This window comes from Ranitomeya variabilis, chromosome 8 (genome assembly GCF_051348905.1).
Source record: "Ranitomeya variabilis isolate aRanVar5 chromosome 8, aRanVar5.hap1, whole genome shotgun sequence".
Classification (NCBI taxonomy): domain Eukaryota; kingdom Metazoa; phylum Chordata; class Amphibia; order Anura; family Dendrobatidae; genus Ranitomeya; species Ranitomeya variabilis.
In genome coordinates, this window is record NC_135239.1 from 171,227,319 (window position 1) to 171,254,899 (window position 27,581).

Below are 27,581 nucleotides of genomic sequence, written 5' to 3' on the forward strand. Positions count from 1 at the left end.
TGAAAAACCCTCTTGACTTGCTGGACATGAGAGTCCCAGTCATCCGAAAAAATCAGAATATCATCCAGATACACTATCATAAATTTATCCAAAAAATCGCGGAAAATATCATGCATAAAGGACTGGAAGACTGAAGGGGCATTAGAAAGACCAAAAGGCATCACCAAATACTCAAAGTGGCCCTCGGGCGTATTAAATGCGGTTTTCCACTCATCCCCCTGCCTGATCCGCACCAAATTATACGCCCCACGGAGATCAATCTTAGAGAACCACTTGGCCCCCTTTATGCGAGCAAACAAATCAGTCAGCAACGGCAATGGGTATTGATATTTAACCGTGATTTTATTCAAAAGCCGATAATCAATACATGGTCTCAAAGAGCCGTCTTTTTTTGACACAAAGAAAAAACCGGCTCCTAAGGGAGATGACGATGGACGAATATGTCCCTTTTCCAAGGACTCCTTTATATATTCTCGCATAGCAGCATGTTCAGGCACAGACAGATTAAATAAACGACCCTTTGGATATTTACTACCCGGAATTAAATCTATAGCACAATCGCACTCACGGTGCGGAGGTAGTGAACCCAGCTTGGGTTCTTCAAAGACGTCACGATACTCAGACAGGAACTCAGGGATTTCAGAGGGAATAGATGATGAAATGGAAACCAAAGGTACGTCCCCATGAGTCCCCCTACATCCCCAGCTCAACACAGACATAGCTCTCCAGTCAAGGACTGGGTTGTGAGACTGCAGCCATGGCAATCCTAGCACCAAATCATCATGTAGATTATACAGCACCAGAAAACGAATAATCTCCTGGTGATCCGGATTAATACGCATAGTTACTTGTGTCCAGTATTGTGGTTTATTATTAGCCAATGGGGTGGAGTCAATCCCCTTCAGAGGAATAGGAGTCTCCAAAGGCTCTAAATCATACCCACAACGATTGGCAAATGACCAATCCATAAGACTCAAAGCGGCGCCAGAGTCGATATAGGCGTCCGTGGTAATAGATGACAAAGAGCAAATCAGGGTCACAGACAAAATAAATTTAGACTGTAAAGTGCCAATGGAAACAGATTTATCAAGCTTTTTAGTACGCTTAGAGCATGCTGATATAACATGAGTAGAATCCCCACAATAGAAACACAACCCATTTTTCCGTCTAAAATTCTGCCGCTCGCTTCTGGACAGAATTCTATCACACTGCATGCTTTCTGGCGTCTTCTCAGTGGACACCGCCAGATGGTGCACTGGTTTGCGCTCCCGCAGGCGCCTATCGATCTGAATGGCCATTGTCATGGACTCATTCAGACCCGCAGGCACAGGGAACCCCACCATAACATCCTTAATGGCATCAGAGAGACCCTCTCTGAAAGTAGCCGCCAAGGCACACTCATTCCACTGAGTAAGCACAGACCATTTACGGAATCTTTGGCAGTAAATTTCAGCTTCATCTTGCCCCTGCGATAGGGACATCAAAGTTTTTTCTGCCTGAAGTTCCAAATGAGGTTCCTCATAGAGCAGCCCCAAGGCCAGAAAAAACGCATCCACATTGCGCAACGCAGGATCCCCTGGTGCCAATGAAAAAGCCCAGTCTTGAGGGTCGCCACGGAGCAAGGAAATCACAATCCCAACCTGCTGTGCAGGGTCTCCAGCAGAACGAGATTTCAGGGACAAAAATAACTTACAATTATTTCTAAAATTCTGAAAGCCAGATCTATTCCCCGAGAAAAATTCCGGCAAAGGAATTCTCGGCTCAGATACCGGAGCATGAACAACAAAATCTTGCAAACTTTGTACTTTCGTGGCGAGATTATTCAAACCTGCAGTTACACTCTGAAGATCCATTATAAACAGGTGAACACAGAGCCATTCAAAGATTAGAAGGAGAGAGAAAAAAAAAGAAAGACTGCAGCATAGACAGACTGGCAAGTGATCCAATCAAGAGCACAAAAAAAAAAAAAAAAAAAAAAAAACTCTCAGCAGACTTCTTATTTCTCTCCTTTCTCAGCCAAGGATTTTAACCCTTTACGGGCCGGTCAAACTGTCATGATCTCCATGGCCAGAGAACATAGCATAAGCCTATATAGGAACAAGCTCTTGGAAGATGGTAACTGTACTGACCATGAACTAAACCTACCGCACAACTAGAAGTAGCCAGGTAGCATGTCCTACTTTTTATCCCTATATGCCCAGCGCCGGCCGGAGAACTAAATAATGCTAGCAGAGGGAAATATAAGACCTGACTCACCTCTAGAGAAATGCCCAAAAAGGAGACAGAGGCCCCCCACATATATTGGCGGTGATTTTAGAAGAAATAACAAACGCAGCAGGAAAATAGATTTTAGCAAATTTGAGGTCCGCTTTCTAGATAGCAGAAGACAGAAAGCACACTTTCATGGTCAGTAGAAAACCCTAACAAAACACCATCCAGAAATTACTTTAGGACTCTGGCATTAACTCATAATACCAGAGTGGCAATTCCTGATCAACAAGAGCTTTCCAGACACAGTAACGAAACTGCAGCTGTGAACTGGAACCAAAACACAAAAACAAACATGGACGAAGGTCCAACTTATCTAGGAGATGTCTGGGAGCAGGAACAAGCACAGAGAGGCTTCTGATAACATTGTTGACCGGCAAGCAACTAACAGAGAAGCCAGGTTATATAGCGACACCCAGATCTGATGAGAACAGGTGAACAGGGAAGATGATGACACAAGTTCAATTCCACCAGTAGCCACCGGGGGAGCCCAGAATCCAAATTCACAACAACCCCCCCTTTAAGGAGGGGTCACCGAACCCTCACTACGACCACCAGGGCGATCAGGATGGGCAGCGTGAAAGGCACGAACCAAATCGGCCGCATGAACATCAGAGGCGACCACCCAGGAATTATCCTCCTGACCATAGCCCTTCCATTTGACCAGATACTGAAGCCTCCGTCTAGAAAGACGAGAATCTAAGATCTTCTCCACCACATACTCCAACTCGCCCTCAACCAAGACTGGAGCAGGAGGGTCAACAGCAGGAACCACAGGCACAATGTACCGCCGCAACAAAGACCTATGGAACACATTGTGAATGGCAAACGACACAGGAAGATCCAAACGAAAAGACCTCCAAAGGACCTCCAAAATTCTATAAGGACCAATAAAGCGAGGCTTAAACTTAGGAGAGGAAACTCCCCAACACGAAGTCGGGGACCCACACCGCGGCGGCGGTTGGCAAAACGCTGAGCCTTCTCCTGTGACAACTTCAAGTTGTCCACCACATGATTCCAAGTCCGCTGCAACCTATCAACCACGGAATCCACCCCAGGACAGTCAGAAGGCTCAACATGACCCGAGGAGAAACGAGGATGAAAACCAGAGTTGCAGAAAAATGGCGAAACCAAAGTAGCGGAACTAGCCCGATTATTGAGGGCAAACTCAGCCAATGGCAAGAAGGTCACCCAATCATCTGAAAAAACTAAAATGTCATCCAGATAAACAATCACAAATTTATCTAGATACTTCCGGAAGATGTCATGCATAAAGGATTGAAACACTGAAGGAGCATTAGAGAGCCCAAAAGGCATCACCAAGTACTCAAAATGACCTTCGGGCGTATTAAATGCAGTTTTCCATTCATCTCCCTGCCTAATGCGCACAAGGTTGTACGCACCACGAAGATCTATCTTGGTGAACCAACAGGCACCCTTAATCCGAGCAAACAAGTCCGACAATAATGGCAGAGGGTATTGAAATTTAACCGTGATTTTATTCAGAAGCCGATAGTCTATACAAGGTCTCAAAGATCCGTCTTTCTTGGCCACAAAAAAGAATCCTGCACCAAGAGGGGAAGAGGATGGATGAATATGTCCTTTCTCCAAAGACTCCTTTATATAAGAACGCATCGCAGCATGCTCAGGTACCGACAGATTAAATAATCGTCCCTTAGGAAACTTACTACCAGGAATCAAATCTATAGCGCAGTCACAGTCCCTATGAGGAGGAAGAGCACTGGACCTGGACTCACTGAACACATCCTGATAGTCAAGCAAATACTCAGGAACTTCTGAAGGAGTGGAGGAAGCAATAGACACCGACGGGGAATCGCAATGAATTCCCTGACAACCCCAACTTGACACAGACATAGCCCTCCAATCCAGAACAGGATTATGAGCCTGTAACCATGGCAGACCCAAAACGACCAAATCATGCATCTTATGCAGAACAAGAAAAGGAATCACCTCCCGATGTTCAGGAGTCATGCACATGGTCACTTGTGTCCAATACTGCGGTTTATTCTCCACCAATGGCGTAGCATCAATTCCTCTAAGAGGAATAGGATTTTCTAAAGGCTCCAGGACAAAACCACAGCGCCTGGCAAACGTCAAGTCCATAAGACTCAGGGCAGCGCCTGAGTCCACAAACGCCATAACAGGGTAGGAAGACAATGAGCAAATCAAAGTCACAGACAAAATAAATTTAGGCTGCAAGTTACCAACGGCGACAGGACTAACAAACTTTGTTAGGCGTTTAGAGCATGCTGATATAACATGTGTAGAATCACCACAGTAAAAACACAACCCATTCTGACGTCTATGATTTTGCCGTTCAGTTCTAGTCTGAATTCTATCACATTGCATTAAATCGGGCGTCTGTTCAGACAACACCGCCAAAGGATTAGCGGATTTGCGCTCCCGCAAACGCCGATCAATCTGAATGGCCAGCGTCATAGAATCATTCAGACTTGTAGGAATGGGAAAGCCCACCTTCACATTCTTAATGGTTTCAGAAAGGCCATTTCTGAAATTTGCGGCCAGAGCACACTCATTCCACTGAGTAAGCACGGACCATTTCCGAAATTTTTGGCAATACACTTCGGCTTCATCCTGGCCCTGAGAAATAGCCAGCAAAGCCTTCTCTGCCTGAATTTCAAGATTGGGCTCCTCATAAAGCAATCCGAGCGCCAGAAAAAACGCATCAATATTCGCCAATGCCGGATCTCCTGGCGCCAATGAGAAAGCCCAATCCTGAGGGTCGCCCCGCAAGAAGGAGATAACAATTTTAACTTGCTGAGCTGAGTCTCCAGACGAACGAGGTCTCAAAGACAGAAACAATTTACAATTATTCCTAAAATTCCTAAATATAAATCGATCTCCAGAGAACAGCTCAGGAATAGGAATCTTAGGTTCTGACATAGGACTGCTAGTAACAAAATCCTGAATGCCCTGCACACGAGCAGCAAGCTGATCCACACTAGTAATCAGAGTTTGCACATTCATGTCTGCAGCAGAGTTTCAAGCCATTCAGAGATAAAGGGGAAGGAAGAAAAAAAAACAAAAAAAAACTCAGAACTTCTTTTCTTTTAATCCCACTTCTGCAATGCATTAACTATTCACTGGCCTGGCATACTGTTGTGATCCTAATGGCAGAGGATCTCAGGGTCTTCAGCAAAGTCTGCAAACATAAAAACTAGCTCTTAGGGAGGTGGTAACTGAGCTGACCACATACCTGATCCTAGCCCACAACTAATAGCAGCCGGGGAACGTACCTACGTTGCTTCTAGACGTCTCGCGCCAGCCGGAGATCTAACTAACCCTTTCAGAGAAAATACAGACCTCACTTGCCTCCAGAGAAAGGTACCCCAAAGTAGATACAGGCCCCCAACAAATAATAACGGTGAGGTAAGAGGAAAGGACAAACGTAAGTATGAACTAGATTCAGCAAAGAGAGGCCCACTAAATAATAGCAGAAATATAGAAAGCGGACTTATGTGGTCAGCGAAAAACCCTACAAAAATATCCATGCTGAATATCCAAGAACCCCCGTACCGACTAACGGTATGGGGGGAGAATATCAGCCCCCTTAGAGCTTCCAGCAAAATCAGGAATCACATTATGAACAAGCTGGACAAAAAACAGAATAATACAAATAACAAAATAAACAAGAAAGCAGGACTTAGCTTATGTTGCAAAAATCAGGACCAGTAGACAAGAGCAACCAGACAAGGACTGATTACATGGATGCCAGGCAATGGACTAAGACTCCAGGAAGTTTAAATAGAAACACCCAGAGTGTTAACGAACCAGGTGACTACCAACCTGGGGAAAAAGTATACAAGAGCCATACCGCGAGTGACCACAAGAGGGAGCCCAAAAGTATAGTTCATAACAGTCATGTCTCACAAGTGATGATGTCAGTAACATCATACTCCATGAGACATGACCGCGAGTGACCTATGCAGCCTCGAGAATGAAGCTCCATAGGTCACCCCAGGTCATGTTTCATGGGCGATGACGTTACTGATGTCATCGCTCGTGAGACATAACAGCGAGTAACTTATGAAGTTCAGAATTACGCTCTATAGGTTGCAGGGGAGAATCACTGGACATCTTTGTTACTACCATGGATTACGCCGAAGCTGCTGGGATTATTTTTTAATAATAAATGGGTGGACCAGGGTCGATGAGTTTTCAATCAAATAAACTTTATTTTTATCCTGTGTTTTTTTTAAAATACGGGATTAGTAAAGGGGGTGTCTGATGGACAACTCTGATACTAATGCCTGGCCTTGGTGCCACCTCACATTACACAGCTGACCTCAACCCAAAAAACTATTACCCCAATTGCCACCGCACCAGGGCAATCGGGAAGAGCAGAGGCTAGACGACAGACTTGGCTTATCTATTGGATGAGCCATTTCTGGAACGGCTGATGGCAGGTCTTATTAGGCTGGGAAGACCTTCCCAGCCGATTAATACCAGCCCCCAGTTGTTTGCTTTTCCTTAGCTGCTTAATAAAATTAAGGGTACCCCACATCATTTTTTTGGGGTCCCCCCATTTTTATAACCAACAAAGGCAAAGCAGACAACTGGGGGCTGATATTTATAGGCTGAGAAGGTCCACGGAAATTGGCACTTACCTAGCTTAATAAGTCCAGCTCATAACTCTCTGCTTTCCCTTGGATGGTTACTAAATATAGAGGGACCCCACAAAGTTTTTTTCATTTATTTAGCACTGTCCCTACTCTAGTCAGAGCACAATGGTGGCACCACTGTAATTCTGTGTTTTATCCATGTCGAGTCTGGTGTTGCATTGGCCAATCACAACTATGCTAATAATTGCCAAGGCTGTGATGGCTTCGGAAGTGTCCACAGTCTAAAAGCTTGTTGATTGGCTGCATTGCAGCCTTTCAACAAACTTTATTTGGCACCGAACTTGAACATCAAAATGGACTTCAGGGAAAAAGTCTGTGTTTGGAGTTCGGTACCAGACACTTGGTGTCCGGTACGAACCCCGAACTTCACAGTTAGGGTTCTCTCTTCCCTACATACTTTTTATGATGAAGGAGCCAACTTGACTTCAAAACACGTTGTATGAATGAATAAAGATCCAGAGAACATACACTCATGTCTTCACTCTGTGACAGCACCCGGGAATTACTGCTCTTTTTCCTGTTTGGTTAGAAAAATTTATAATGGGAGCTTGGCCATTCCATGACCCACCACAGCTGCAGCTTCTTTTCTAAAAATTGTCCGGAACTAGCGTAAAAATGCCAAAAGAGAAGCAATGAAGCTGCATAAAAAATTGGTAACATTTCAAGCAGTATTACAGCAGAATACTGGCAAAAACTTCATGATGAATCAGACCCGAAAACTTTTATCAACATTTTCCTAACAGCTAAACAACTTCTGATCAGGACTATTGTACAAAAATGACTTTTCCCCAAAATGCCCCGTTTACAACAACTGTCTAATTTCCTGATCACTCAGCATGGAGGAAATAGCGCTCGGGAAAATGTAAATATTGAGCATCATAAATCAACAGTGATTGTGACTTGATGAGACGCATTATGTGACTATTTTAATTGCAATCATGAAAATTGCCTAAAATAGGTTCACATTTGATGAAAGCTTATTATAATGATAAGCCTGGTTTGAGAAGAGAATATGACAAGATTGAATTAGCAATGCAGAATAATCCTTGTATATTGCTGACTGCGGTTTGTTTCTGCCATTTGACATGAATACTGGACATTGGTAACAATATATATATATATATATATATATATATATATATATATATATATATATATACACATGATATACAGTATGCATCTCAGGGGTCTGCCAAGACCTTACTGTATCAGTAACGTACAAAAGACAAAAACAATAATCCTGAGGCTTTCACTGGAATTATGACGTCGGGATATTAGACAGCCCATTCTGCACTTATGTGCTGTCTACTTTTTCCACCAATCTCTATTACATGTTCGCAACTACAGCTCTGGGAAAAATTAAGAGACCACTGCAAAATGTTCAGTTTGTCTGAGTTTTCTCTTTATAGGTATATTTTTGAGTAAAATGTAAATTGTTCTTTTATTCTATAAACTTCTGACATGTCTCCGAATTTCCAAGCAATACATTTTGTATTTTTTTTCTGAAAAAGAGAACGGGTCAAAATTACAAAATAACCAGTGCTTTCAGACCTCAAATAATGCAAAGAAAACAAGTTCATAATAATTTAGAAACAACAATACTAATGTTTTAACTCAGGAAGAGTTCAGGAATCAATATTTTGTGGAATAACCATGATTGTTAATCACAGCTTTCATGCGTCTTGGCATGCTTTCCTCCAGTCTTTCACACTGCTTCTGGTGCATAAATCTAAGCAGTTCTTCTTTGTTTTATGGCTTGTGACTATCCATCATCCTCTTGATTATATTCCAGAGGTTTTCAATGGGGTTCAGGTCTGGAGATTGGGCTGCCCACGACAGGGTTTTGATGTGGTGGTCTCTTAATTTTTGCTAGAGCTGTATACATAGCATAATATCACAAAAATTATCCCTCTCCAATCACTGGCTTAGCTGGGATTCCACAATAAGCACAATTTTAAACAACATATATTTTGCTAACAACAGCATATAATTAAATACACCCTTCCAAATACCAACCTATAAACATATGAAGAGCTAGTCATGTACCACAATCAGAAAAAATATAAAGACCACTCATATCCCACCATGTGGAACACATATCAGAAAAAAACATCAGTATGGAATAGATTACACAATATGATATTTGTCAGCCAAGATGATTCACATACAGTGCCTTGTGAAAGTATTCGGCTCCCTGGAACTTTTCAACCTTTTCCCACATATCATGCTTCAAACATAAAGATAGCAAATGTAAATTTTTGGTGAAGAATCAACAACAAGTGGAACACAATTGTGAAGTTGAACGAAATTTATTGGTTATTTTAAATTTTTGTGGAAAATCAAAAACTGAAAAGTGGGGCTTGCAATATTATTCAGCCCCTTTACTTTCAGTGCAGCAAACTCACTCCAGAAGTTCATTGTGGATCTCTGAATGATCCAATGTTGTCCTAAATGCCTAATGATGATAAATATAATCCACCTGTGTGTAATCGAGTCTCCGTATAAATGCACCTGCTCTGTGATAGTCTCAGGGTTCTGTTTGAAGCACAGAGAGCATCATGAAGACCAAGGAACACAACAGGCAGGTCCGTCATACTGTTGTGGAGAAGTTTAAAGCCAGATTTGGATACAAAATGATTTCCAAAACTTTAAACATCCCAAGGAGCACTGTGCAAGCGATCATATTGAAATGGAAGGAGTATCATACCACTGCAAATCTACCAAGACCCGGCTGTCCCTCTAAACTTTCATCTCAAACAAGGAGAAGACTGATCAGAGATGCAGCCAAGAGGCCCATGATCACTCTGGATGAACTGCAGAGATCTACAGCTGAGGTGGGACAGTCTGTCCATAGGACAACAATCAGTCGCACACTGCACAAATCTGGCCTTTATGGAAGAGTGGCAAGAAGAAAGCCATTTCTCAAAGATATCCATAAAAAGTGTCGTTTAAAGTTTGCAACAAGCCACCTGGGAGACACACCAAACATGTGGAAGAAGGTGCTCTGGTCAGATGAAACCAAAATCGAACTTGTTGTCAACAATGCCAAACGATATGTTTGGCGTAAAGGCAACACAGCTCATCACCTTGAACACACCATCCCCACTGTCAAACATGGTGGTGGAAGTATCATGGTTTGGGCCTGGTTTTCTTCAGCAGGGACAGGGAAGATGGTTAAAATTGATGGGAAGATGGATGGAGCCAAATACAGGACCATTCTTGAAGAAAACCTGTTGGAGTCTGCAAAAGACCTTAGACTGGGACGGAGATTTGTCTTCCAACAAGACAATGATCCCAAACATAAAGCAAAATCTACAATGGAATGATCCACAAATAAACGTATCCAGGAGTTAGAATGGCAAGTCAAAGTCCCGACCTCAATCCAATCGAGAATCTGTGGAAAGAGCTGAAAACTACTGTTCACAAACGATCTCCATCAAACCTCACTGAGCTCGAGCTGTTTGCCAAGGAAGAATGGGCAAGAATTTCAGTCTCTCGATGTACAAAACTGATAGAAACATACCCCAAGCGACTTGAAGATGTAATTGCAGCAAAAGGTGGCGCAACAAAGTATTAAGTTAAAGGGGCAGAATAATATTGCACGCCCTACTTTTCAGTTTTTGATTTTCCACAAAAATTAAAAATAACCAATAAATTTAATTCAACTTCAGAATTGTGTTCCACTTGTTGTTGATTCATCACCAAAAATTTACAATTGGTATCTTTATGTTTGAAGCATGATATGTGGGAAAAGGTTGAAAAGTTCCAGGGAGCCGAATACTTTCGCAAGGCACTGTATGTTATTCCCTCATCCCGACATGTTTCCCCCTGTTAATCTCATGGTTCATCATGGAACCGATGGTTGTAAGAATAATTTTCCCAAGAGGCCAGCATCCTTGTGAGAAAAATTCTTACCTCCATCGGTCCCCTGCAGCCACATTCTGCTTTCTATATGTGTACCTACCAAGCATTTCTTTTTACATCCTTTTAGGCAAAGATTGAATAATTATGGTTAAAAAGATTGTCAACATTTAATTATAGCATTGTACAAAATGTATAGTACAAGAAAAAGTGTCAATGGAGATGGTTGGGGAAGTGTAAAAGAAAAAAAAACGTAAAGCTAAGAATGTATGAGCCAAGAGCAGTAGCGGAAGTACCAACACCACCACTATTAGTACTAGCTGTTTAGGAAATAGTACTACCAAGCACAGGCCGTCTTTTGCCTTCGGAAGAAAATTTGTGGGGAGTTAGTAGAGAAGTTGTGAAATATGAGGCACATTATTTGCCTCAGTCATAGCAGAATGATGTTACCTCTGACAGTGACACCATCTGTTTGACACTGTGTCCTGCAAAGTCTGCCTGCTTACAAATGAGTAAGAGGGATCATTTTTGGACCATTTTTACTTTAAAAAAAAATAATGAATAGTCTGTCAGTGCACATTGCTATTAATTATCTCTTGGTTACCATCCATTTCTATGGTAAGGTCACTGACATTACTAAGGCTGTGTTTGTGTTAAAGAACTTGAAAGGGGTTTGGGACAGTCCTTTGATATCTCAGAGTGTTAAAAACATAATTTCACGGCAATTGGAGGATTTGCAGTATTGTGAATCAAGAAAAATTGATTAGCTATGCAGCAAATGTTTTTTAAAACGTCGTCAAACCTATTGAGTTCACATTTTGAAAAATTCAATCATCTCTACAACACTCCAATAGCACTAACTGGAGGCTAGCAAACCCCAGTAACAGAGTATATTGGACCAATACCTTCTGCCTCTTCACATCGAGTCATATTAAACCTCTGTAGTCTCCAAGGCCATGAAGTTTATTGAATAAATTGCTGCTTCTAATTATACTTGTTACCAATGACACAGATACATTTTTTTATAGATTATCCTCCTTAAAGGCAAGAATATTATTTTGACTGAATCTATGAGTAATACTTGTAATCTCTATGACATGTTGCAAACCAAATGACATTGTTATTGTGAATCAGATCCGCTCACTCATCTGTGCATTCAGCATTAAGATCTGCTCTTCATTCTCATATTGTTCCCTGAGGCAATAGGCAGCTGCTCCTGGAACTGTGCGTGTTATTAAACTATCACTTTTGTCATGGATTGTGCAACTGGGAATTGACCTAATACAGTGTTACTCTGACGTTCTCAGGGATTTCCTCCAGAAAAGTCACCCCATATGGTCAATAAAAGCTTCTGAAACTTTTGATTAAATAATGAATTACAAAAACAAATTATCTATTCTTCCAGTTCACTTCGTATCAGTCCTGGTCAAGAACAAGCAATTCATTTTGCAGTCAGAAAGCCTCAGATGTAAGTTCTGGTGTTAACACTAATGTTTTTCAACAGCTGTCTGGGCTTCTGTGCCATCAAAAATACATGAGTCTTAACGTGCCATAGTATGAGTCAACGTGGTCCATCCTGACTCATCAATAGCTGATTGAAAATGGAGCAGGCACAATGGTCATGGCTCCCTTTAAATGGGATGTTAATGTAAAGCTCACCTTTTTGAGAAAAACTGAGTGAAAAATTCAGAATTTAGACAAGTTGTCAGATTACCTAAGATCAAATATGGAGTGGGGACGGTATAGCTAGGAAACATTACCACTTAGGGCAGGGGTGTCACTCATTTTCAGCAAGGGACACATCATTATTAAGGTTGACTTGAAAGGGCCACTTGTAATTGTGAGGTTCACGCAAACGACCGTGCAACATGGTTCGAGCATAGACTGCAATGCACAGAGCTTTCTCTGTGTAGTAGAGCTATAAAACAGCTGTCCTTGGGTAGTAGGACTACGAGACAGCAGTCCCTTGGCAGTAGAGCTATAAGACATTTGTCTCTGTGTAGTATGGCTAAGCGAGTTGTTCCTGCATAGTTGGGCTAATAGCATTGTCACTGAGTAGTAGGGTAAGAGAGCTGTTCCTGGGTAATACAGCTAAGACAGATGTGCCTGGGTAGTAGGGCTAAGAGCGCTGCCCCTGGATATTAGGGCTAATAGATCTGTCCCTGGGTAGTAGCGATAATAAAGCTGTTCCTGGGCAGTAGGGCTAAGAGCATTGTCTCTGAGTGGTAGGGCTAATAATGCTTCCGCTGGGTAGAAGGGCTAAAAGAGCTGTTTCTGTTTAGTCGGGCTAAGAGCACTGTCCCTGAGAAGTAGGGCTAAGAGAGCTGTCCCTGGGTAGTGGGTCTAACAGACCTGTCCCTGAGTAGTAAAGCTAATAAAGCTATTCCTGTGTAGTAGGACTAAGAGAGCTGTCCCTGGGTAGTGGGGCTAAGAGAGCTGTCCTTGGGTAGTAGGGCTAACAGAGCTGTCCCTGGGAGCTCCGGTGCACACTTGAAAACTGCTCCAACCGGCTCTCCACTTTTCCCATTAGGAGAGCTGGTTGGAGCAGTGTTGAAGTTTGTCCTGACATTTTGGGCCACATAGAATAATATGGCAGGCCGGATTTAGCCCACCGGTCTTAAGTTTGACTCCTATGACGTGGGGTATGTTCCCACCTGGCAGATTTATTTCAGAAATTTCTGAGACTCAGGGTTCGCTCACACTGTCATATAACACAGCCGAATGCTATATGATGTTTTATTGGATAGCACTTGGCCCAATGTTATACTATTGGGCAGTGCAGATCTGCATTTATTTTCTCATGCGGATTCGGCATCAGAAAATAATCGCAGCATGCTGCGAGTGCTTCCTATAATCTGATCATGTGCACGCATTCAAGTCTATGGGTGCTTGCTATGCACCCGACTGTACTCAGATGTCATCTGAGTGCAGTCCGATGTACGCACCCAGAGACAATGGAGTAGATGGAGAAATGAAGTTCTCTGTCTTCTACGCACCAGTGCTGTGATTCTCTCATGGGAGAGAATCTGCTCACACTCAGATGACACTTGGTCAAACTCAGATAGAGTTTGATCTGAGTGTCATTAGCATAATCAGCCCAATTTTCGCAAGAGAGAATATATGTCCGTATGAGCAAGCCCTTAAAATCAGTTCCATACACTTATGTAGGGTTTGTTTACACAGCATGTGCATAGTTTTCTGCAAAACCTGCCCAGTAGAATGAAATAGTCATAGAAATTTGTTAAATCTGCGGTGTGAGATCATATCAGTCCACTTAGGAGTGTGTGTATATCTATTGATATATATTGTATATATACAGGGAAAGAAGAATACAGGAGCTGAGTAAGAGAAGTGGAGCCAACATCAGTGGTATGAGGTGGAGGTGCCAAAGTTAGACTTAGGTTAGTGGGGACCCTAGAATGGCAGGCAATGGTGACAGAGGCCACGTGTAAGCCGTACTTGGAGTGTTATAGGAAGAATTTTAGGCTGCCAGGCGAAACATAGTTATTGTGTAGGGGATGCAAATGCATAAATTGTTCCCTCTTCGCCCCAACCCCTTTAAGTATGTATAATATGATGTGCATTTGATTAATGTGTTCGTACACGGTGGCACTGCTACACATAAAGTGTATTGTCACCGTGTACAAGAGTACTGCTACACACTGCATGTGTATTGCTCTGTATTTATATATATATGTTTGCCATGCACGCTTTATGTTAGGGAAAGTTTGTCCCCAAGTCTAACGTAGTGATAAGGGCATAGTGTCCATAGTTGGGCACTATAGTAGATAGTTTGAGTAGCAGGGGCACAGTGCATAAGAATAGTGCAGCTTAATGCTTTTAGTTAGTTGGGAGGAGTGACTGGAAGTGACCCCACCTTGGAACGGGTGGGTTCCAGAAGAACATCATGGGTGTGGCTGCGCGGTGTCATTATGCGATTTGGCACCGGCAGACATGCATCGGTCCTGTGGTGGTGGAGGAGTGAGCCGTTTCGAGTGGCAATGGCGGCAGGAGAAAGAGCGGGCCCGGTCCTTGCAGCAGAAAAATGTTGCTTGGGGAGTGGAGTCCCTTCCTGTACCCAGAGAACCTCGATGTCTGCTTGAGACCATGTGCCTTCCTAAGACAGACCAGCGGCAAGCCCCAGCGGAGCAAGCGGTGGTCCGACCGAAGATTCCAGGTCCGAGATTGGGCCATCCTACAGGAGCGTGGCCTACAGCCAGGATGATGAAGCCTTCACCTCCACTGGAGGCTGTACGTCCATGAGGGCCTACACCGGAAGCAAGGCCGAAGCCGAGAAAGGGTACCTGATGTAATTGGTGTGGCGCGAGGGGCGTGCAATTGAAGCAACTGAACTGTACGTTTGTGGCGCCGTTGCACCGTGTATTAAAGGGACTGTTCCGCATCCTGTCGGGGCAGAAGAGAAGTCCCCTGTTGTTTTCCCAGTGAAAAGAGAGTAAGGTGACCAAAGGAGGTCACAAGGACTTGTATACATTGTTGTTTGTCTGTTGTGTTCTGGAGGACTGCGAGCCGGATAAAAAAAACAACAAAACAACCCACATATAGAGCCTATGGACTCTTTTTTGCTTTATTGCTGCACCCGTTGTGCCCATTCTGCTGGAGAAGTAGGACTCGCCAGTGAACTGTGTTACCCGGTACAGGAGTACCATGTTTAAAGGAAGTGGGTTGTCTCCCCTTTGAAGAAAGTAAAGGACATGACTCATATAGAGTCTTATTCTAATATGTTATTATGTTTTTACATTACAGGTTGCCATGGTTGAGGACAACCATTATTAAAGAAAGGGGGAAATGTAGGGGATGCAAATGCGTATATTGTTCCCTCTTCTCCCCAACCCCTTTAAGTATGTATAATATGATGTGTATTTGATCAATGTGTTTGTACACAGTGGCACTGCTACACATAAAGTGTATTGTCACTGTGTATAAGAGTACTGCTACACAATGCATGTGTATTGCTCTGTATTTATATATATGTTTGCCATGCACGCTTTATGTTAGGGAAAGTTTGTCCCCAGGTCTAGCTTAGTGATATGGGCATAGTGTCCACAGTTGGCCACTAGAGGGGGCACTATAGTACATAGTTAGAGTAGGAAGGGCACAGTGCATAAGTATATTGCAGCTTCCTGCTATTAGATAGTTGGAGTCGGGGCCTGAGCGCCCGTACAGCTCACAGGGCTGCCCAGCCAGAAGTTGCTGTGCCCCGAAACGTTTAAGAAGGGGCCCAGCATAGAACAGTTACAAAGAACCGATTCCTCTAGGAGGAAAAGAGAACAGAAGTGCTGAAGATGCAATTGAAGGAAATCTGTCCTTATAGAGCAAGAAGACAGGTCAGCACGGTCACTGCACACGAGATGTGGCAGATCTTTGCCTGGGCGGCAGTACTTAGAACCGGGGCAAAACAGTGTAGGACTCCCCATGTGAGGCAAGAATTCCGGACAGAATCGATTCCGTCAGAAGCGGTCCGACCTGGGGCTGAATGCAAAGAAGGAAAGGACAGAGCAGGGACAGAGAAGAATGTGTTGTATGCGTTACCCGAAGTGCCTGTAATTGATCAAGCTGTGTTAAGTAAAGAAGTTATCGTTGAAGTGAATCCGAAGTGTGTCTCTTTTATTCCGGAGCCATAAGTGAGGAAACTATCCCCATACCGGGCAAGTCCAGAAGATGCAGAAAGCCAGCACAGAGGTAATGTAGCGAAGAATTGTGAACTTTTATGAGGAAGGGGCCAGGGAGCCATACAAGGATTACTGTTGGCCATGGCTACCACTTTAGCATCCCCTGGCCATTCCTTCAATTGCACTGGCAGTAGGCTCTGAGCAAAAGAGATGAAAAATAACTTATAAGATGGAGGGCCAAAGCCAGCTTGGCCATGTAATCATCAGATAATATATGAGAAATGTGCTGCCAACATGAAACCTAAAAGTGTGTGCCTCTCTTCAACAAAGAAGATATGTCAACCAACTTCTGTACTTGAGTGTCTCCTTCCTTCTTTACAAGATGGGTCACCTACCAATGTGCATCCATTGGGAAAGAGGTTTAAAGGGAATCTTTCACCTCATTTTTCGCATGTAAGCTGCGGCCACCGCCTTTAGGGGCTTATCTACAGCATTACAGAATGCTGTAGATAAGCCCCTAATGGCGGTGGCCGCATCTTATATGCAAAAAAGTAGGTGACAGATTCCCTTTAAAGAAGGTAATATCACTAACCCACATCCAGGGACCTCTTTCACTAGTACTAATAGTCACCCAAGTGTTTTTCGACCCATGTGCCTCTTACAACAGCACTGTTCATAATAGTCCAATTAATACCAACATATAAGGCACAAATTAGCAAGCTATAATAAGCTAAATAGAGCCCAAATATAAAACCATAATACCATCAGGTGCCCTTAATAATGCTGCCATATACTTAACAAACTCAAGAACTATTACAGGAAAATGACACAGTTAGGTCCAGTGGCAGCACCCTGTGAACACTTTGCCCAGGTTACATGTACCGTGAGTGGTTGTGCTCACCGCATGTATGATGTGGGCTCAGGGGTGCCGATGGCATTGTCAAGGTAGCCTATGGCATTACTACAGGCTCTTGTGTCTACCATATTTGTATACCAGTGAACCCTACAGTGGCCTTCATAAGAGATCAGTAAATTGAACATACACTACAATATTACAGTATTGCAGTGCATTGTACAAGGGATCGCAGGGTCAAGTCCCTCAGGGAGACCAAAAAAAAGATGTAAAACTAAAAAAAAGAAAAATATTTTTCAACAATAAAAAATATAAACATTCAAAGCACCCTGGTTTTCCTGGAATGTGAAAAAAAATCTAAAAAATAAATACATTTGGAATTACTGTAAAGAGGAAGACGGGGCTGCGGGTACCTGGACCGAGCCAGGTCTGGAATTGTTGAGGCTGCCTCCCTTGTTGCCTGGGGAAAGGAATGAGGAGCCAGACCGACCTCATGACCTGGGTAGGAGGGCGGATATAAAAAGCAAAACGAGCACAGCCGCAGGCAGTTTGGCGCGAATCGGCAGCAGCGCGCAGATGGGTGAGCAGCGTGCTCCGTCCTCTGAGCACCGGCGCCGCGACGGCTGACTGGTTTCGTCCCCATCGCCTTCAGTAGGACCGCTGCAGAGAGAAGTGCCGTGAGCTCAGTGACTGTGAGTACCGCATACATGCAGAGGAGAGAAAGCCGAGTACCGGACAGAGTTTTGCAGCCTAACCTGCCACTTGCTTCTCTTCTATTTACGTTTGAGTCTGAGAGTGCTACGGCCTTGTTTGTTTCGGCCGCACGTTCTTATGGACTAGGGGCTCAGCAGAAGGTACCGTACCGGAGACAGACCACTGCCTCCAGAAGACGGACCATAGCTTAAAGGACCCCATCTGAGGACATTACCACTAAGAAATACCTTCATATTTATATTTATGCCTTTCAAAAAGGAAAAAAAAAGATCAGAAAGCGATATGTTGCCCAAAATGCTAATGATAAAACCTACAGTTCATGCTGCCAAAAAAAAGCCCAGCTGAAAAATAAAAAAGCCATAGCTCTTGGAAGGTAAGGATAAGGAACTCTGTCAACCAAAGGCCCCCGTAAACAAGGAGATGGCCCTACAAAATATAAAGCAGTAGAATATCCTTATGATACCACCACCATACAATGTCTTGTATAACAGTTTTTTTTTTATGGTGCTCAAATCTTGGGTTTGCCAGTCAGGTATCATAGATATTTAGGTTTTTACGAATTGTTCAAGGATCATGTTTTTCCTGTACGATCTGTGGAAGGCTGCTACTGTGTAAACCCAGTTTCCTAGATTTCGGATCCAATTCATATCTGCGATCCGATTCCTAAACAGTGGAAAATGATTAACCAGAGCCATACAAAGGTTGAGCAAGGATTAAGGATTGCTTGCTCAGCACAAACACATGACAACCTGACAAATGTCGGACTCCACATGAAATCACATTTGCCTGTATTGTTATGTTCAGATATTTCTAGATGATGAGCAATAGTAAGTGATGATATTTAGGACAGAAATAGAGGACAGATGTGCGCAACCTGCTCCTGAGTCAGGGCACTTCAATTTTTACCCAACTGGCTCCGTGCAATATGAGCTAAACCACCCTTGTGTCGGGCATACACAGCTATGCTTTCCTTCATGAAGCAACCATGTATGTAGAAACTGGTAGGAATAGGACTTCAGTGAGAAACATGATGGAAAGTGAAAATTAATGGCGCTATATAAGAAAGTAAGTAAGCAAACATCCTTATTCAGGTATTCTGACCATTTTCTCTACAAGTGAAGAGACCTTTGGACTGCAATGTAGACAAGTCAGACTCCACTTTCATTCTCCACCACCAAAATAATCCACGCCACTGCAGCACCAATGTTCATGCACCTGGCTGTGGTGTCAATAACGCTGTAAGCATCCATGCCCGGGCTCTCGGGTGCCAACCCAAATGAAAAACAAAATATGTATCCATGTAAAAATAGAAGAACAAGGGTGGCACTCACCGTCCACTTTATTGATGCAATTTAAAACATTCAAGGCAGGAGGGTTCCATGTGGCTTGTGAAGGACGACGACCGTTTCACGCAAATACGATTCTTCGGGTCCTGTAGAAGCGCATGTGCATAAAACGGCCGTCGTCCAGTAATACAGTGGTCCCCAACCTTTCTTGCCTTAAGAGTCATATTCAGCACTGAAAAATGGTCATGAGTCACATTCAGAACCCTCTATTACCGGTATAATGACAGCTAAAGCTTCCTTGCAGAAAGCGCACCGATACCTTGTGGCCTTGTCCCATAAGGAGAAGTCACACGGCTGTATAACTTGGATGAGGATCTCAATGCAATGCTCGGACTGGCCATCAGCTATTCCCACCCAAATGTGACAGCTGCATAAAAATGCATGCTGTCACGCTCTGATCGGGAGAGCAGATGGACAGTCCGAGTATTGTGTTGTGATCCAAGCCCGAGTTATACAGCAGTGTAGCTCTTCCCAGTCTACTTACATCTATGGGTTACCACCGTGCTCCATCCAGTATTCTCACATCAGACACTCCGTCCACGCTATTGCATCCAGCTTCAAGTACCCCTCTAAATAACAGTACCATGTTATGCTCAGCTTAAAATTTTACCTTATTACCCCCCCATGGGCAGTATATGTGCATCTTGATCTGCTCTGGTTACTCACAAAAGTCACTATTTGTAGACATGTTTGATAGCTTTTTAGTAGACCTGGTACTAATGCTCCAAGCTGGCAGATAGCCAGGAGCCACATATCAAGGTCTCACGAGCCAGTGGGGCCCTACTTTAATGTAACATGAACATTTTTTTAAATGTATTGGTCTCTACTGGTTTCATTATGTAATTCTATTATCCAACATAAAGTACAGTGTGCAGGTTATAGTTCACGAGGGATGATGGTGTGGAAGCAATATCTGATAGGAGAAGACATTGTGGAGGCCACATATTATAATAATAGGATCCATGTGGGGGTGGATAATTTTTTATGCAGGGAGCACAGAGAGTGGCAATTATTTATTCAGGGCTACATCATGAGTGGGTATTTTTATTAAGGGGCATTATGATGACAAATTATTTTTATGGTCAATAAGTCAAGATGTGCTGCAGAAGTTGGAAGTCTGCATGGATGAGCTGTGGATCTGAAAAGTCATTATGGCATCTAGACGAGATGGAGAAGAAAGAGATGAGAACAACGCTAGTCAGAGAAGCGTGTTTATGGCTGGAGCTGACTTGACACTGCAATTGATGGCCGTATAAAGCTTTGTCCTGTATTTATGTGCTGATGATGGTTCCAGAGAGAAAGCCCAATCTTGAGGGTCGCCATGCAACAAGGAGATAACAATTTTAACTTGCTGAGCGGAATCACCAGAGGAACGAGGTCTCAGAGATAGAAATAACTTACAATTATTCTTAAAGTTTAGAAACCTAGATCTATCACCAGAAAACAATTCAGGAATGGGTATCTTTGGTTCTGACATAGGGCTATGAATAACAAAATCCTGAATACTTTGCACCCGTGCAGTCAGATGATCCACACTAGAAGTCAGAGTCTGAAAATTCATGTCTGCAGCTGAGCTCAAAACCACCCAGAGTTCAAGGGGATGAAAGAAGCTAAACAGACTGCAGCAAAGGAAAAGCGGGAGGAAAAAAAAAAAAATGTACTCAGGTCTTCTTTTTATCCCACTTCTGCGATGCATTAAACACTTTTGTTGGCCTGCTCTACTGTTATGATCCTTAGTGGTTGAGGATCACAAATTTCTCCAGCTAAGTAACATACATAGGACAAGCTCTAGGGAGGTGGCAAACTGGACTGACCGCAAATCTGAACCTATCCAAACACACTAGAAGTAGCCGGTGAACGTGCCTAAAAATCCTAGACGTCTCGAGCCAGCCTGAGGAACTAACTACCCCTAGAGAGAAAGAAAGACCTCTCTTGCCTCCAGAGAAATAATCCCCAAAGAAATATAAGCCCCCAACATATAATAACGGTGAGGTAAGAGGAAGGCACATACACAGGGGTGAAAACAGATTTAGCAAATGAGGCCCACTAATACTAGATAGCAGAAAATAGTAAAGGGTCTGTGCGGTCAGTAAAAAACCCTTACAAAATATCCACACTGAGATTTCAAGAACCCCCGCACCAACTAACGGTGTGGGGGGGAGAAACTCAGTCCCCTAGAGCAACCAGCAAGCGAGGAAATCACATTTTAGCGAGCTGGACTAAAAACATAATAAATGCTGATAATCAAAAAATGATCAAACAAAAACTTAGCTTGTCTTGGAGAGACTGGGAGCAAGGTAGTCACAAGGAATCTGAAGAGCACTGAATACATTGAGAGCAGGCAAGGAACTGAGTATCCAGGTGAACTAAATAGGAAACCCAACCAAGGATAACGAACCAGCTGATGCTGCCAACCTGCAGAAAGACAACACTACACAGTACCCCTTGTGACCACTAGAGGGAGCCCAAAAACAGAGTTCACAACACCTATACTGATGTTCATTTAGAGTTTTGTTTTCATCTACTGATGACGATTTCTGTGATGCATTTAGGCACTGATGGAAGGTTCTGGTGCTGTACACATCTAGTAATACTTAACTAGATGGCTATGTTAATAAAATCTTATGCCATATTAACAGCTAAGGATTGCATCTGTCTTTACGTTTGGGGCTTTAAACTTTTGACATTTTAAAGGGAATGAAGAAATATGGGTATTTTATCTTGGTGTGCTTTGTAATCTGTGCAGATTTTATAATATCATGACATCTTTGTATAACAACTTCTACATTATGAGTACTCAAAGAGTTATTTCTGTGCATTATGTCCGGTGTTACATAGGACTGCAAGGAACATCTATTACACTCCCTTTAGAAATATATGCATGTGTTTAATTTTTGTTACCATAACTTCAATTTTATGGGAGAGGTAGGGGCATGTAACCTGGTGAGGTTTGCAGAAATGGCATCGTTGAAAAAAATACATGGTTTCACTTACTCACACACTGTTAAACGTTTGAATTTCACTCCTAGAGACAACCCCTTTAAGCTTTAAATATGAGAATAGAATGATAATTCAATAATACTGGCCTACTAAAATTAGCCATGAAGGCCCATATTAGATATAATCTTTTATGTGGAAGACTTAGTGCCTGATGGTCAGAAAATAAAATATCTGAAAATTAATTACGTTAAATAGTATATTTACTACGACCTCACTAGGTAGAATAATAACTAATTGCCCATGTTGCTTAAATAGGTAAATTATTAAATGATGTAAAGATAACTACACACTATATTAAATTACATTCAAATTATGCAAATTATGCATAATCACAACTATGTTAAGTATCAACCAACAGAATTACATCTCGCATAATTACTGCATAATATATTAACTGACATAATCAAACCCCACAGTCTAACATTTGTTGCATCATATCTGAGCGGGTGTAATCATGATATCACAGGTGTATATAACTTATTTAAAAGGAATCCATTGGAAGGTTTTTGCCATCTCCTTGGAGAGCAGCATGCTGTACAGACAGAAATTCCTGATTCCAGCGATGTATCACTCACTGGGCTGTTCACATCAGTTTTGATAAAATCACAGTTTTATTTGCTGCAGATCTAGCAGTTCTCTGAATGCTGAGCTCTCTATAACCCCGCCCACACCACTGATTGGCAGCTTTCTGTGTATGCTGTGCCAATCAGTGGTGGGGGCGGAGTTATACAGAGCTCATGAAGAGGACTACATGGCAGCAGATTTACTAGTCCTCTCATAATAATCTGCTGATAAAACTGTGATTTTATCAAAACCACAGCAAACAGGGCAAGCAGCCTGATAATAGACACATCACTGGAGTCAGGGTTTCTGTATCTACATTAGGTGGCAAAAACCTGGTGACAGATTTCCTAACTCTTCATAAACAGATAATGATTATATACAACGCATTTCAGGACCTTCCCAGCCCCTTCATCAAGTAAATACAAATCTAGTATTTAAGTATTTTAATACTCAGTTTAGATGTATCTTCGGGGTATTTGCTATGGTGACCCCAATGTTTACTTGGCTCGTCACGTCCACAGATATTGATCTTACTGTCCATTGATTTCTGTTATTATTTGATAGGAGAATAGATTCTTTGTGATATTCCTATATAGTCCATACCTTGTGATTCCTGTGGAGGTTTAGCTGCATTTTCTGAACACGTGTTTTTTTGTGGGAACCCTCAGAGATGTTTAATGTTTTTTTATGTATTGCCTTGTGGGGTCCGTTTTGCCTATTGGATAAATTTGGGTGTACAATACTTGTTTATTAATAAAGTGCATATTTTCATAATGAAGTGTGATTTTTTTTTAAGCTTATTTGTAGATTTTTATATATGATTATGTTGCTGAATTGTTTTCAAGCTGTTTTTGGTGGATCATACTACAGGTAATATTTGTATGTGCTGTATTGAGCCATCAAAGGGGCCCTAAAACGTGTTGTATTTCTTACCAATAAAATCTAAAATTCTACAGAACCTTATGAAAGAAGACCTGTTTTTTTTTTTTATTCCTAGCAGCTCTTGACTATCCGTGGCTATCCCATTTTCGGCACAGGTCAGAAACTTTAGGATACCAAATAGAAGATTTAGAGGTGTTTTGTTCTGAACACATGATGGCAAGGTGAGCGAAAGAGAACACTGGAAGTGCAAGAACAGCTCTTCACTTGCAGGCTTGGACTGGCCCACGGGAGAGCAGGAAAATCCTCCGGTGGGCCCCTGTGGAAGAGTGAGCCTCCACTCTATTATATGAGCACAATATACTTGAATCACTCTGTACAGATAAAGGCGGCATATTATTCATTTCACCATTTACCCAGTTCATTGTTATATAAATTTGTGATTGAGGATAATGTCACATTCAGTGTCGGACTGGGGTGATAAGGGCCCACCAATAACACTGACTTTGGGGGGTCCACTTTTCACCTGCATACAAATATTATACTACCTTCGTTCACAAATTTACTTATATCTCTGTATAATAATAAACTGGGTAGCGTGGTTAATGAATGATGAGATGCTGCTTTTTTCTGTACAGAGTGAATCAAGTGAATTATGCCAAGTACTGTACATACAGTGGGGTTGGGGGCCCACCGGGGGATTGCCCTGTTACCCTGTGGGCCAGTCCGAGCCTGGTCACATTTGCATGTCGCTGAAAAGTGGGACCATGGGGATGTTTTACTGGTGGGCCCTTGGCACGCCAGTCCAATACTGTTCACCTGTCACCACTTTGGGGACCCTCACTGCCATTTCTCTCGCTATGTGAGTGTCCTCTCCTTTTACTGTAGATTTGTATCGCTAAAGCAAATGAGGAAACTGCTGACGGTCTGTTCACGTGAAGGTGGAAATACACTCGAACGGTCTAGAATCTCACCGGTGATTTATCCAGACCATGGCCCCGTGGTGTCTTTGGTTATCACTGACTATTACACAATAAACAATACATTGCACTACACTGAATAATATTATATTAGGTCTGATTCCCGGATACAAGGCTGTTATTGTACCTATTTAGGCTTTAGGATTATTTTTGGTTGTCAGTAAAAATGAATATTCTGGAACATGTAGTTGCACAACACCAGATTACGGACATGTTGTTACAGGTCTTCTCGATATCAACCAAGAATCTTTGACCGAAATGTCCCCATACAGAAGAGCTGATCTTGTCATTCACCACAACCTATACGTTACTTTACTATAGTACGTTCACCTAATTCTGAAGGTTTACGACAAACTCAGTTTTGTCTGTTCATCTGTAACAACAGCTCATACGTTACATGTCAGATCCTGCAGCCGGCATGTACCTGTTCTGTTGCTTACCTGGCTTAGATCATTAGGGGGCTTTTCTGAGACGTCATTGGTGCAATCAGGAGGGGGAAGATCTAGTGACATTTTCTTTGTTTCTCCAGTTCACCTGGACACACGGCTGACCGTTGTGCTGCTGGGACATTATGTGCCAGTGACACGAACCTTACACCACCTCACACACGAGGCTGCTGTTGACACGTCCCCAAGCTCCCCACAGATCAATCCTTCTCTGCCCCTCTGGCTGTTTTGGAAAAGAGCAGGAATCCCGTGGGACATGAATACTCAGCATGCAAAACAGGCTGCAATCATGGCACAAAACACACACAGAGAACACCAGAATCAATGTATGAAACACAGACAAGAGCACAAGGACCAGAGATCATTATTAAAGGGGTGGCCCGGTTTTAGAAAATTCACTCCCTCCCCCCCCCAAAAAAAAAACTAACAAAAAAACAACAACAATTGAGCTTTACTCACCCTCACCAGGTCCAGAGATGAGTCTCCACTACTTCTCCCAAGTTTTTATTATTTTCTGAAGTGCTGACATCATATTGACAGCGCTGCAGGCAATCAGTGAGCTCATCAGAGTTGACTGCATGAGCCACTAAGACAATAACAGACACAGGGAGGAGTGGCAGAGACTCAGTGCTGGACCCAGGGAGGGTGGGTAAAACTTTGCTTGCTTTTTTAAATTAAACTGCAGCTGGTGGGAGCTGGTTTTCTGAAACCTACAAACTAACGATGAGCGAACATGCTCGATGACACTTGGATGTGCTAGTTACTCGGCGAGTAATGGGCGGTGCTCGATGTAAAACTCAAATCCCTGCCCCGCATCTTTGGAGCCTATTACTCAACCAATAACGATTGCCTGAGCATCACTATAATGCTGTAGCCATATTGGTTGTGGCATTGCTGTGATTGGCTGGCAGTGTGACATCATCAGGGGTTATAAAAGGAAAGCAGACGACTGGCTCGGCACACTGACGCCATTGCACAGCTCTGTGACACTTCGTATTGGATGGAGAGAGTGCTTGTTTAGGCCTGTGTGTGTGTAAGCAGGTTGCGGGATTCAGTGACGCAAGGGAGGCAGAGCAGGGGTTAACAATATAACACTTTAACTGACACAAAAGAGAAACTCCTGGCAGGGAGATAAACAGTTAAATTGAAAAGATTATCAAACTTATCCTGTCCTTATGTTCCTCCACCGCAGATGTTCCGTTGGGGGTTGTAGTACCGGCGATGGCCAGGGTAGTATCCACAGATGGGGTCCCACAGACAATGGACCAACTTCTGGCAGCAAGGGTGGTCTCCGGTTTTATCCGTTGAGCCCCTAGTCCATGAGCCTGTGCAGCTAAAGTAACAAGAGCTGCAGCAATCCAGGGGTTAAACGTGGGCTGATATGCACTGTCCGGCAGAAAGGACTGCGGCCTACTGTCCAGTCACCGACACTCGCTTCTCTATACATGCGCGGTATTAACTGTCACTGTGCACGCGGCTCTCTCTACACTCACTGTCCCTCTAGTGGTACCAGGAGATGTCAGCTGAAGTCTGTCGCAACGCCAGGGCTCGGGGTGCAAAGCGCACTGCTCACCCTCCTGCACTCTCCATGACAGCGGGAAATTCTCTGCTATTTTGCGCGCTTTCCCCTTAGCTTCCGGTTCATCTGGGCCCCTGTTGTGAACTCTGTTCTTGGGCTCCCTCTTGTGGTCACAAGTGGTACTGTGTGAGTGCTATCTTTGGGCTCCCTCTGGTGGCTCTTTTTGTCATTCTGCGGGTCTGTGGCTGGGATCAGCTGTCTCGTTATCTGCTAGTTGGTTTCCTATTTAGCTCACCTGGACCTTCAGTTGTTGCCTGCTGTCGATGTATTCAGTGCTATTCTGATCTCTCCTGACTACATTCGTTATCAGTCTCTCCAAGAGAAGCTAAGTTTCTGTTTGTTCATTTTTTCCTCATCAGTGTTCAATATGTTTCTTGTTAATGATGAGTTTTGTCCAGCTTGCTAATATGTGATTTCCTCGCTTGCTGGTAGCTCTAGGAGGCTGGGTTTCTCCCCTCACACCGTTAGTTGGTGTGGGGGTTCTTGAACTCTCAGCGTGGATATTTTGTATAGGGTTTTCTACTGACCGCACAGCTTCCTATCTATCTTCTACTATCTAGTTATTAGCGGGCCTCATTTGCTAAATCTGTTTCATTTCTACGTTTGTGTTTTCCCCTTACCTCACCTTTATTATTTGTGGGGGGCTTTCTATATCTTTGGGGTTATTTCTCTGAGGCAAGTGAGGTCTTTACTTTCTCTCTAGGGGTAGCTAGTTTCTCAGGCTGTGTCGAGACGTCTAAGAATTCTAGGCACGTTCACCGGCTACCTTTAGTGTGTGCGGTTAGGATCAGGATTGC

The 27,581-nt window shown here is 43.1% G+C and overlaps 1 protein-coding gene across 3 annotated transcripts in view; it reads right to left on the reverse strand.

The window, feature by feature from the left end:
- Positions 1 to 25,386, reverse strand: part of TMPRSS6 (transmembrane serine protease 6) — a 106,756-nt gene extending 81,370 nt beyond the window's left edge. For all 3 annotated transcript variants that reach the window (XM_077277727.1, XM_077277726.1, XM_077277725.1), the window contains exon 1: positions 25,200 to 25,386. In XM_077277727.1, coding sequence (XP_077133842.1) covers positions 25,200 to 25,271 — 72 coding nt within the window. In that variant the 5' untranslated portion in view covers positions 25,272 to 25,386. The remainder of the gene's footprint in view (positions 1 to 25,199) is intronic.
- Between the last annotated feature and the right edge of the window lie 2,195 nt (positions 25,387 to 27,581).